We start from the raw sequence: 13,169 nt of genomic DNA on the forward strand, positions 1-13,169 counted from the left end.
ATATGAAATCAACTAACATATTTATGAGTCATATGTTTGATTTCCACCAAACTAAATCACCAAATTCAACTCCTTGAATTTGAGTATTTCGACGAGAACACAAAAATAATACTTGTGTAAGATATTCTAAAAAGCGCTAGGCGGTAGACCGACAATCACCCACCGCCTAGCGTCTTGGTGCCTAAGCGGCTGCATAGACAACGCCTATGCAGTTTTTTAATATATATATATATATATATATATTAATTAATCATAAAAATATATAATATATTTTATAATATAAAAAATTAGTTATAATATGCATAAATATAATCAACGTTTTCATTATTATTTTTTCAATCATACTTATTAAAGTGCATAAATTTTTTTTCTTCATATATTTCAAAAAAAATATGCATAAATTTGTTCAACCAATTTTTTTAAAAAAATTATTAATCTTTTATAACAGTATTTGTGTAACCCTCAATAATTTAGAGATACAACTAGCTATGATTTCACAACTCATGTGATTTGTGATAATATTTATATCTTATATGAGATTACCCATGTTTACCAATTTTGTGCATCAACCCCTTCATAACTTGTTTTTGGGTTTTCAAAAGCCATGAAGGGTTTTGTGGTAAAAAAGAATTTTGAGGATTGATTGGTAAAAACAAAATTGTGACCGCGTAGGGATTTTAAAGTCTACAAACACAAACAGATTAGGGCCCATACAGAAAACAGATCGAAAATGCACCCATCCCCTTAAGGAAAGAAATGATGGGAAAAAAAGAAACCGCTGACACCTCAATCGTTACTCCTTGCTGCAGCCTTCGATCAGAGGTATTTGGGGTTCAGGAGCAAGACTATCGTAGGAAATCGTCGAGCTTTTATTTTGCCTGATTAATAACTCTAATTTCTATTTTCTTTGTTTCGGGATGTAGAATTCTATACTCATTAGGAAATAAATGATTGGGGGTGTTGATTGTTAGATTTACATCGATCTTTTTAATTTGGTGTTTTCAAATTTAAGATGGTTTCCGTTTACCTTGAAGTTTAGATCTTTAGTTGATGTTTTCAAGTTTAAGACGGTTCAGTTCACTTCAAGTTTAGATCTTTAGTTACAAGTCTCGGAAATAAATATATTTTAAATTTGAATTCTATTTGTGAGATCGATTTGATTTATTGTAGAATGTTAATGAAATTATATTTGAAAAGATAAATATCTTAATATTATACATTTAAGTTACTGAATTTTGATAGTTTATAACTTTATATAGTTTTGAATTCTCAAATTATTTTTGTGTAGAAAGATAAGCTAAGGGGCTGTTTTATGTTGTTTATTGTTTAATACTTCAATTAAAACTTTAGCTCGTTCTAACTATAATGATGAAAGTTGGCCGCTTCGGACATAATTAGGTTATAATTGTTGTTTTAGAATTTGGTCAAGATGATCCCCTAATTAGAGTTTGATTTATAGAAGATGAAATTTCAAGACTACCTACACACTATTTCGACCTGACTCTATTTCGCTAAGGTTCCACTTCCATATTAATGAATTTTAATGTGAATGTTTTGTGTTATGTTCTTATTTCACGTTATTTATATGCGTATTGTTATGCAATTTTTTATTAGATTCTATTGTTTATGCTTTCATTGGGATTCTATACGCTGTATTCTATATTCTTTTGGTATGAGTGTTACTATTTCCTCTTGATTTTGCACGTCAATGGGCTGCATGTGGGTATAAGCCGTCTTCTATTTTTCTACGGTCAGAGTACTACATACATATAATATGTCTATGTGAGCCATCTCTTGTTTTCTGCGGTTTACATTACAAATAGGCACATGCATGAGATTCCTCGTGTTTTCCTACAATCAATATGCTGCAGGAGTGTGAATTTTGTTATATGCTGAGTTTTCATCTTTGTTTCTCATGTCATTAGAGTAATCTCTTGGTTCTTGTGGGTTGACGTGGTGTGTTGGGCACACAACACATCAACCACATGTTTCCCGATGGTCAACATGTGCATATGTTGATTTTTTTATCTTTTTTTTTGGAACTCTGCCATTCTTACTCATATGCATTTATTATTTATTTTTATGATACATTTTTTCATTATTCTTGAGGTTGGTTTAGTGGCTGGACTTAGCTATGCATATTGAGCATAAGTTCATTAGCATCTAAAATTTCATGTAATGATCAAGTTGAAGAAGATGAAGTTTTTAAGTGTTAAGGAGAATGATGACGAGGGAATCTGATGTCTGGAGCTTGGGTTTTGGTATTTCGAACTAATGGTTTATTTTAGTAAATAATTTATTTAGTTTGGCACCTTTCTGTCCTTGGAATTTTAAATCCTCACTTACTAATATAATTTATATTACTATTTTGTTAGTATTTGATGTGCGAACAGTATATATTTTATTAAGTCAAATAGGAGTTCCAAAGTATTTTAGATTCGGATTTGGTTATCAACTATTACGAAAGAAAAACATTTTTTAAATCGAAAGAATAATAAATTAAGATGAGCTCAATTTGAAAGACCACAATATAAACAACTCAGTTAATCTTGAATTTCGCATGTATTTTCGGTGAGGTAATCCGGCCCATACCTGGGAAGTGGACCAGTTGATATAGTTGGGGAAAGGCAAAAATGGATCCTGACACTGCAAGGCAAACTTGTCGAGCATGGATGAAAGTCCCTTTTGCTGTTTGCTAAATGACCAGAGCTATTCTTATATATTACGGAATGTCGTTTTTGCGTTTTTTTTTTCAATTGTTTGATGAAAAAGGTTGAATGATTCTTTTTCCACCATTTCAACAATGCTATATAATAATCGGTGGATAAGATAAGAACTACTGGATTTTGTATTTTTTGATGCTTTACACTAGGATTGAAAAAATAGCACGTGTAAATTTCTTTTGAAAGAAATATAGGCCCCTTTGTACGGTAAGATCTTTATTTCTTTCATCTGCAAGTGCTTGTTCATGTTGGTGATACATACTATATTCAGTATTTGCATATACCTGTGTCAGAAAGCATAAAAAAGCTCCGAGTCTTATGCGTGTTTGTACACAGCTATGGATTTTATTTCAACATAAAGATTTTCTTAATCCCTTTCGACATCTAACTGAACACCAATATTACAATCCAACTGGGGTAGATAGATTTGCATCATTTTCCGCTAAAGAATTCTGGTTTGCGTTTTAGTTATTATCGTCTTCTTTAATTTTTCTTTCTATTTGGATTTTGTATCTATGCTAACTATTTTATAATAGCTCATCATGCTATACTAACTACTTCTGGTATGACAATAAGGCACCAAATTTCCTTCTACTTTCCCCTAACTATTTAGCATATCACCAGCACCTATTTATTCCTAAGCCAGGGACAACGCCATAAAGATCCAAATTAACTTCCCATCTCTCACATTTCCTAATTGTGGTTCCCCTCCACCCTTCCTCTTCTCACACTTCCAATATGTCCTCCAATTGAAAATTTTCTTCGTTTCCAATCACTTCCATACCCTCTCACAAATATGTTTTGCATCTTCTTCGTGTTCAACTTAAAATCTTCTTCAACTAAAACGATGCCAACATATCAACGTTGGTAAAGAGGTTAAAATTTCCACTTTGATTTAATGGGGCATAATGAAAAATGCCTATGAATTTATATTGGTGATTGTGAATTGTTATGTTTTTTTAATATCAATTTATAGAGTATTTGTTTTCACTCTATTTGCATTGCTTTTTCATTATTTATTTATTTGTATTGACAATTGTTTCTACCATTGGATTCTTTTTTATGGTTTCTTGAATATTAATCTTCTTACCATGGAAATTCTAAATTGTTCTGATTTTCTGAAAGGCTATAAAAGATAAATACTATGCTTGTTGTTTTCCCTTCATTATTATGGTATGGCTTGTTAGGATTTCTATGAGTTAGTATACATAATTTGTGCAAAAACGTACTTTTGATTTTGATGTCATAGTTATTTAGGACGCAAAGCACACTAAAATGCTAGAGTATCATGGAGCCTGAGGCGCAAAGCGCAAGGCGAAACATACACTTTATCAAAATAAAACACATTTGGTATAAATTTTAAAATTCAATATATATAAAGTTATTTTGTTGTATAATATCACATAAATTAAATATTTTCGCAAAGATAGCAAAAAATCTAAATAAAAATTCATCAATAGATAGTGTAACGTAAATCATAACAATAACAAAAAAAACTTTAATTATCTAAAATTCATTAATAAGTCACAAATTCATAGTATATTAAGAAAAAAATTTCAAATATCTAAATCATCAAATTGCTCTCCATCTTTCTCAACTATATCATCATCTTCCAAAACAATAGTGAGCCATTACTGTAGAATAAATTAGATAATTGTATCTTAAGGACTTATCTTGTGATGGAAAACATATTTGTGTCACAGTGACCCATATTATTGGCTTCTCTTTCTTCAAATATGTCATCATGTTTTTTCTATTTTAGTTTTTCTTTCTGTTTTTTATTTAACTAAAAAATACCTTTTGATTTATAATGGTGATGCTGTAAGGAGCTGAAACATTGTAGATAATCATATTCAATAAAATGAGTTAAAATAAGGGGAAGATTACAGTAAAAATTTGCATAGAGGACTTATGAACTTTCTGATTAAAAAGTATTGCATAAATGAGTGACAATGGGGTTGTTACTGTTATCATTAAACACCCATGGGCTTTGCTAATTAAACTTCAAAATGGGTTAGGGTTGAGTTAATTTTTTTACCTACAAAATATCAATCCACTTCTTTAAAGCGCACACTTCTTGGCGATAGGCGCAGCCAGGCGTACACTTTTAATAACTATCTTTGATCGTAATTTCTTCATCTTACTTAATGTTTAGATTTGAAACGTCCACTACTCGTTTTTCTTTAAAATGTACTAGAAATTTTTTTTCTTTCTTAAGCTTTCGGCCAAATATGAACATATATATACATATATATTTTTAAAATACTTTTCCACTATTTAAAAATAACCAATCAACCTATTATTTGAAAATCCCAAAAATACGCAAATGCAAAACGTTAAATCCTAAATGTCAACCACCCTAAGGTACATTATTTCCGAAATAAACTTAACTCTAACATCCTCTCAAAACCTCTCAAAAACATATAAGACATAAAAATCTTTAAGGTAATCTTAAATAATAAACATAATTTTGTGGAAAACTAGCAAACGTCCTCGGTTTATGTGCACCATCAGTCCAGCTAGTTCAACCATCAAGTCCTCCATCAATATCATGCTCACCTGTATCGATCACACCTAGTGAGTTTATTGACTCAACAAACCTTAATCATGATAGTAAGTAATACATATACATTCACAAGCAACAGTGAAAATACTTTTAAGAAAATAGCTTTTCATGAACGTAAACTTTAAATATTTTCCTATCATCATATACTTTTTCCTTTCATCATATATGTATATGTTTCCCTTTTTATTGAATTCATATCCTCAATTGTGACTTTCGTATTAGCTGTAGGTCGATGGATCCATCTACCTATAACCACAATACCGGGCGGTGGAGACATTAGCGACACTCTCATCCGTTAACTGAGCATTGGTCTTATATATCATCGTATCGTCATATTAGTCACAATCAATTCACCTCCTTCAGCTTTTCATATTTCCACCACTTATAAAAATTCATGCAATATAAATCATTTTTCTTTTAAACCAAGCATACAACATCTCTTTTAGCATTAACGTTTCATCATAAAATTACATAAACATTTGAAATAAACATTTTAACATTTATTACAGCATTCAAGGCACTGCCAGGACGTCTAACATTTTTCAGGTGTAAAATAACCGTTTTGCCCCTGAAACCTTAACTTTTCCAATTTATTCTTACCCCTTAAAACGACGACCCAAATCCATCCAAACTTAACATAACAACTTAAAATGCACCCATAAATATTTATTAGACGTAAACTTAAGTTCCTCGACTAATTTCCTAATTCGTATTTAAAGCTTAACCCTACGTCTCGGTTTTAACATGTATTGACCCAAAACTTACCAAATTTGAACCATAGCTTATTAACACCTAACCATACCATATACACCCAAAATCAAACCATTTAGAATCATAGAACAAGCCTAGAACCTTGCTGAACATTTATGCCCATAATCAACCAAATCCTAGCCTTACAATCATGGGCCCCCCTTCGTTCCTAGCCCTTAGCCGACCCAACCAGGGTCTGGCTAACCCTCCTAGGACCTTGACCGAGCCCCTTAGATCCTTCCTAGACCAGCTCTACAGCCCATGCAAGCACAGCCCTAAACCCGCGCCCCTTAATGCCTCCAGCGACCCCAAATGCACGTGCAGGCCTATGTCCTCCCGTTCCAGCCCTTGCACAGCCCCTCTAGGACCATGACTAGACTCCCTTAGGACCCTTTAACACGTCCCAAACAGCAGCTAGCAGTCTCCCTCGCGTTTTTGTGTGTGTATAGGTTAGGGTTTGTTCGCTTTATTTTGATATAAAAATACATGTTGCAGGCTTAGGCCCATTAACCTAATATAATAGGCCCATTAGGCCCATTAAATAATATTTAAAATATTTTGTTTAGGTTGCTTTTCGAGAATAATAACCGAGCCTTCAAAAAGTTCCTATTTTCGTCAAAAATTGATTGCTGGTTTAAAATACGACTCGTCGCGTAAAAACACCTCAAAATACCTCATTTTCGAAAATACATATTAAAATATACCATATATTAAACTAAATTATTAAAATAATCATTTAATAAAAATATTTTTTCTTATATGGTTCCCGGTCTCCATTCCTCGATCGCGTCTCGAATAACTTTTTAAAAACACAGTTTTATGCATTCTAGTAGAAAACTATATTTTAAACATGTAAAATGCCTACCATAATCAATTCATGCAATTAAAACAATTTAATTAAAATACATAAGAAATTTGATAACTTGAATACATGTGGTTCACGCGTACCTTCAAATTTTCAGGATGTTACAAGATTCATCTCAAGTGTTATGCGAATTGCAACTCTTTCACGGTTTCTCTTCATCGTCTTTGGTATTTTTTTTTGTTCTCTCTCAAAATCGAGGTTTTTCACATAGAATGATAATTTAAATACAGATTTTTTTTATGCATATTTATCTACATTACAAGACGGTCTCTTAATGTTTGATAGCATGTTTCATGAAGTATTATTGTTTACTAAATATTTATCATTCTTACCCGATTATTTATTGTTCGACTAAATGTCTCAATGGGTTTTCCACTAAAAATTGATGGAAACATCAAAATTACGAATGTAATCCTCTGCTTCCCGTTGACTACATTTTAAATTTAACATTGATAATAGAAGAGGAAGATAGCTACCTGATAAAAGAAGAGGAAGATAGCTACCTGCAGTTTCTTCTCTGAAACTAAAAACAACTTACCTCTCGGAAACTGAAAACAACTTTCCTCTCGATACAATTTCCTGATTTTTAATTCATTATGTTTCCTCTTTCAATAGGTTTTATGTGCTTCATATTGACAAAAGGGTGTTCTGTGCAAATAATCTGCTTCAATTGGATATACGCAATTGTTCCAATCCTTCGGTGTTTTATTTGCCTACAATTACCTCTTTATTTTCCTTGCCTGATGTTCATGGAATATTGCTTGCTTGAAACACATAAACTTAAGGAACGTTTTAGTAAAAGTGGTTACTTTTATTGTGTTTTTGACTGTTTAGATCTCTTGATAAATTTTGCTCGTGGACATGTCATTGGTATATTGATTAGCGATTGTGGCTACACATGATATACTGCTTGAACATGCAAATTAGGAGAGGCTTGATGGTTCATTCTCAGGGTGCATCTTGGACAGATCCAAATCATTGGATATAATAGTCATGTAGGCCATGTTAGGTTCTGGAAGATCATTTGAGTTTAATTATGATACTAATTGTACCAAAGATATTTTTTTGGAAATTGTATATGTGAATTGATGTTGCAATTTTATGCTTATTAATGTAGAGATTCAAAATGTTGTCCATATTGTTATTTTGTGTTATGTTTATATATATCTCATATTGTTTATTTTAGCTTATGAATTTCGTATTCTCTCAATAGAAATCAAATTTTCAACTATTAATAATTCGATAATTCCATAATTCTAAATATTATATCATTGAGTGCATTACTTAGTAGTAATTAAAAAATATTATTTGTGTTATTAAAATTTACCTATATTTATGTATTATATTACACGCGTTGGCGTGCGCTTTTTAAAAACCTGCTAATAAAATGCTTTTTAACAAGGAGTACATCCAAATTTAATTTCAGTAACTTTTGAAAGCTACTCTCTGATTTATTCCTTTTCTTTTAATTAAGGTCTAAAGTCATTTTGTAGATGTCATTTCTCATTAACCTTGTAATTTTTTTGTAGGCAAATACAGGGCACGGACTCACTGCCCACATAATCGATCATTGCAATTTAGTTCTCAAGTTTCCTAAAGGAACTAATAGTACCTGGGTTTGTTTCTGATTCATTTGCTTAAATACTAAAAGTACATATCAAGGTCTCGTAGACCCCATATAACTTTCTGCTCTCTTCATCTATTTGCAGTACAATGAGCAGTTTAAGATCTTTGAACCATTGGAGTACAAGTATGATGTTTGTGAAGCGATATTATTGTGGGAACAGGTTTAACATTGTTTTTGACATTATTATTTGTGGTAGTTTACCTTCTTGCGCAATAAGCAAGCAGATACCATCTAAAATGCAGTATCGCAATATGACTACAGTGTTGACAAGAGAGTATTTAGATGCACGGCCCGATGGGTGGCTAGACTATGCTCCAAAAAGGATTGCACATTTGTACGTCGGCAGATTCCATCTTACTTTGATTACTTTCCAAGCCTATTGAGTTCAAAACATTTACTTTCCTTTTCTGAAAATTTTATTTATCTTGTTCTGGTGATCATAGAGGAGCAGATAAGTGCTACAATAAGACTCTTTGTGAGGAACATTTGAATGTGCTTTTACCAGCAACGCCACCCTTCCATCCTCGCCAGTTTAAAACTTGTGCAGTTGTCGGAAATTCAGGTGATCTCTTAAAGACAGAGTTTGGCCAAGAAATTGATAGCCATGATGCTGTTATAGAGATAACGAAGCCCCTGTTAATGAGGTAAGTAAGCCCACTATATCGATTCTGTCTTGATCTCTGTCCTTTTTTCAGGTTGGTTTCTATTGTATGCAATTCCCCTGATCCATAAGAATGTGACATGGGGTGAGGGAAGAAGACATGTTCTTAATCTGTTTTTTTTCGTCAATCTCAACATAAACAACATGGCTGAATGTAGTGTGATTCTGGAAGTTATATTTTTGGAAAAGAACTTGGGGTTGACTTGATGATATTTTGAGCATCAAGGATCTCCAGTTATCTACCTTGTCATTCTTTATATGCATTGCTATGTTTTGGACAAATTGGAATGTGATTTTCAGTGACTCAGTTACAGGATTTGAAGTTGTTCCTTGATTGGAATTATGTATTGTTCTATCTTTCTTTATCTTCTCAGAAATATGCCAAGTTTGTTGGTTTGAAAAGAGATTTTCGCCTTGTGGTTAGGGGTGCTGCACGTAACATGATAACCATTCTCAAGGGATCAGGTAGTCTACTTAGTCCTAATTGAACGCCCCTTGATAATTTAAATTAACTGTTATAGAGAGACTTCTTATTTGAAGTTATGATACACTACTTGACAACCAGCAAAAAGGCGAACATATTCAATTTTTATCCTTCAACTTTCATCTTATACTCCATTTCCATTCAGAATGAATAATCCAGAATAGGAAGATAGAGTATTATAGTTTGTTTTAATTGCTAATTTGTTTCATCGTGAATATTTATGTTATTTTTCTTCCTTGTTCTTCTTTCTACCTTGTTCGTCTTTGTTAAGTTCAATAAACCAATAAGAAAATAAGAACCAAAGGGAAGGAGATATGACAGGCTTTACACACACCATGGACTAGCATGAGCCCTCGCCTGCCAATTTATGAGCTGATAATCTTACATTTCTTAGTGAATTCATATCGAGCATCTCTGATCAAAATTTTGAGAGTATTGTTGGGTATCCACTCTCTCTTTCATGAAGAAGACTAGAAGAGAACAAAATTCCTCTCACGATGAATAAATACAAGAGCTATAAGGCGAAGGAATGTAGTAATCAGCATCACAAGATGTAATAATAAATCACGCTTATCAATGGTTGTGTTTTTGCAGATGATGAGGTACTTATAATCAAAAGCCTCACTCATAGAGATTTCAACACAATGATAAAGGTAAGTAGCAATGTAGCATACTGATTATTTCCCAGATGGAACTTTCTCTATGGGGTGATTTGATTTCATTCTTGTTTGAGGAGAATGATGATATCTTTACTGGTATATTTTAGACGTTGATAAAAAGGAAAATTATAAGATCTAGTAAGGGATGCCCTAATCTGAGTACAAGCTCCCCTATCCATCTTGAGAAAAAATAAACGTGAAATTAATTCTCATTTGTAAATAGAAAATGATGGCCAAAGAGTCTGCAATTTTACTTCTGGACAATACAACAAACAACGAGCATCTAGTAAGGGATGCCCTAATCTGAGTACAAGCTCCCCTATCCATCTTGAGAAAAAATAAACGTGAAATTAATTTTCATTTGTAAATAGAAAATGATGGCCAAAGAGTCTGCAATATTTACTTCTGGACAATACAACAAACAACGAGCATTGATGTGGTAGTCTAAATAAATCTGTTTGGCATTTGCCATTTGCCATTTGCCATTTAAATGATGTGCATATTCAATATGCTGATCGTGATGCAACAATTTGCTTCGACCATCACATTTTCATGAATATGATGACAAAATTGAATTCATTCTGCTTGTGCATGTTTTTAAGTGCATGAAAGTGGATGAGAATTTTATGGTCTCGTTAGATTGATATTAATTACAAGTGATTTTGTCGTTTTAGTAAACAGGCTTTTTTAGTTATTCTCTTGAATGGAAATTCTTTCCCATCCACATAACGCAGACTGCTCCCAAATCCAGTTTATCTCTTCCAAGGTATTGTTCTTCGCAGAGGTGCCAAAGGGACTGGAATGAAATCTATAGAACTGGCACTTTCCATGTGTGACATTGTTGATATATATGGTTTCACTGTTGATCCTGGATATATACTGAGTGGTAAGTCCAATTGTTTGTTTGTCTGGGTTTGGTTTTCTCCACTTTTTCATCTTAAGATTTATGAGAATTTTGTTAGATTTGTTTTGAAATTTTTCAGATAGCGTTCCAATATTGTTTTATAGAGTTGAAAAGTTTCCTGAAAATGCGTGCCTTGGTTCTCAATTTTCTGGAATATCGAACTCTTGAACTGAAAAATTCTTGTAAATGTTAAAACCAAATAAAGCCTGTATTCTTGATCTTAGTGTTTTCCTTTGGGTCAGGACGCGATACTTCTCAACCCCGAGGAAAGGACACAATCCTCTTCAAGGAAGAGCATACTACCAGCTTTTAGAATGCCTTGGTGTCTGTAGATTTTACCATTATCATCTAATTTTAATTTTATGATTGTCAAGTCTCTGCTTTTTTATATAAAGAAAAATGTACCATCCAGATTATTAGGATCCATTCTCCCATGAGAGCTGAAAGAAAAAAAGACTGGTCAGATATCCCGAGTCGGGAAACAACAAGGAGAGCTCACTCCGCTGCTGTATGCTTGGATGGGAAAAATCAAGACTGCCAAGATGGTGGATCGATGGGGCAATTTCGTAATTGCGAAGTGTGGGGAGATGCAGGTGCTTATGGACGTGGGCCTGTATCTGGATCGGCAGATATGAGCGATACTAGGAGAAATTCCAACTACAGCAAGTGGGAGACGATGCAATTTACAGAATTAAGAAAAGCATCCAAGGATCAGTTGATTCAGATGGGAAATGTGTCTCTGTATAAAATGGATGGCAACAAATTGGATGATCTAGTTTGTGTTAAGCATTCCCAAAGTTGAATTCTTGATTATTTCAGCATCCCAATTATTCAAGTCAACCAACCGTCTTTGCTGTTGGCACACCCATTTGTAAATATCCATCTTCCAATTTTCTAGTTCATCTATATCCTCTAAAAATGTGGATACTTGAAAAGTTTTTCAATTGTGAACGATATAATTACCTTTCACATGTTTACTTATTTATATTATCAAGTAACATATGTTGTAAATTCATACTTATTCTATTAATTAATAATTAATATTAATTAATTATATTTTATGGTTATGGTTTTGTGTTTTTAAATTTTTTTTTTATCTTTTTTTCATTATAATATTTAATTATGTCATATTTCATTTATTTCATTTTTGTTATTTCATAGGTTCTTTGGTAATTCATTGTTCATATTAAATGATTTTAAACATTAATGCATATTGAACTCATCAATCTATCAATGATTTTTCTTTGTTGCTAATAAAATTGGTTACTAAAATGAGTGGATTTGTTCATAGTTGTTAATGAATATTTAATGCTTCTATCTTATCTTTTATTTTACATATAAATGCATCATTTTTATGACAAGTTAATTTTTAAATATGAACTAAGAAGTATCATGCATTTTTGTTAATTAATTTTGTAAACTATTACAAGTATATTAGATTATTATAAAATAATTGTTTTAAGAACTTAAGAATTTTTTATGCATTTAAATTATTTTTATTAGTTAATTCAAAAAATTTATGAAGCTCTTGATATTTTATGTAGATGATAAGAAATGTTAAATGATAACAAATTCTAATAAATTGATTTAAGTAATAATTAAATAAATAGTAGCTTAATAATTTAGTTATTTCACTTATGATTCATTATGTGTTATTGTAATATTTTACATAATAATGTTTTTAAAATTAAATTTCTTATTATTATATATTTTGTTATCCAATTTTCAATTGTGTTCTAAACATAATACAAATTATTATTGTATTAGCATTATTCTACTACGAAATCATCATATATATATATAATGATTTGTTGTCTTGTTTGTTCTTTTCAATTTATTAATTAATTTCTCAATGTATATGATGATATATATATAATTTTTCATCTTTTCTACATATTAACTAATTTATCATTATATATGATGAATTTAT

At 31.8% G+C, this 13,169-nt stretch overlaps 1 protein-coding gene across 1 annotated transcript; it reads left to right on the plus strand.

The window, feature by feature from the left end:
• The first annotated feature begins 587 nt into the window (after positions 1–587).
• Positions 588–12,300, plus strand: LOC142543224 (sialyltransferase-like protein 1). Its single transcript, XM_075650349.1, is given in 12 exon segments — positions 588–822; positions 8,434–8,520; positions 8,614–8,691; positions 8,774–8,865; positions 8,975–9,144; positions 9,147–9,175; positions 9,567–9,657; positions 10,271–10,337; positions 11,079–11,208; positions 11,211–11,221; positions 11,482–11,563; positions 11,652–12,300. Coding segments are annotated over 12 exon segments (1,293 nt in total). The 5' UTR covers positions 588–756; the 3' UTR covers positions 12,042–12,300.
• Positions 12,301–13,169: the final 869 nt, after the last annotated feature.

The sequence above is a fragment of the Primulina tabacum genome, chromosome 1 (assembly GCF_025594145.1).
Source record: "Primulina tabacum isolate GXHZ01 chromosome 1, ASM2559414v2, whole genome shotgun sequence".
NCBI classification, from domain to species: Eukaryota; Viridiplantae; Streptophyta; class Magnoliopsida; order Lamiales; family Gesneriaceae; genus Primulina; species Primulina tabacum.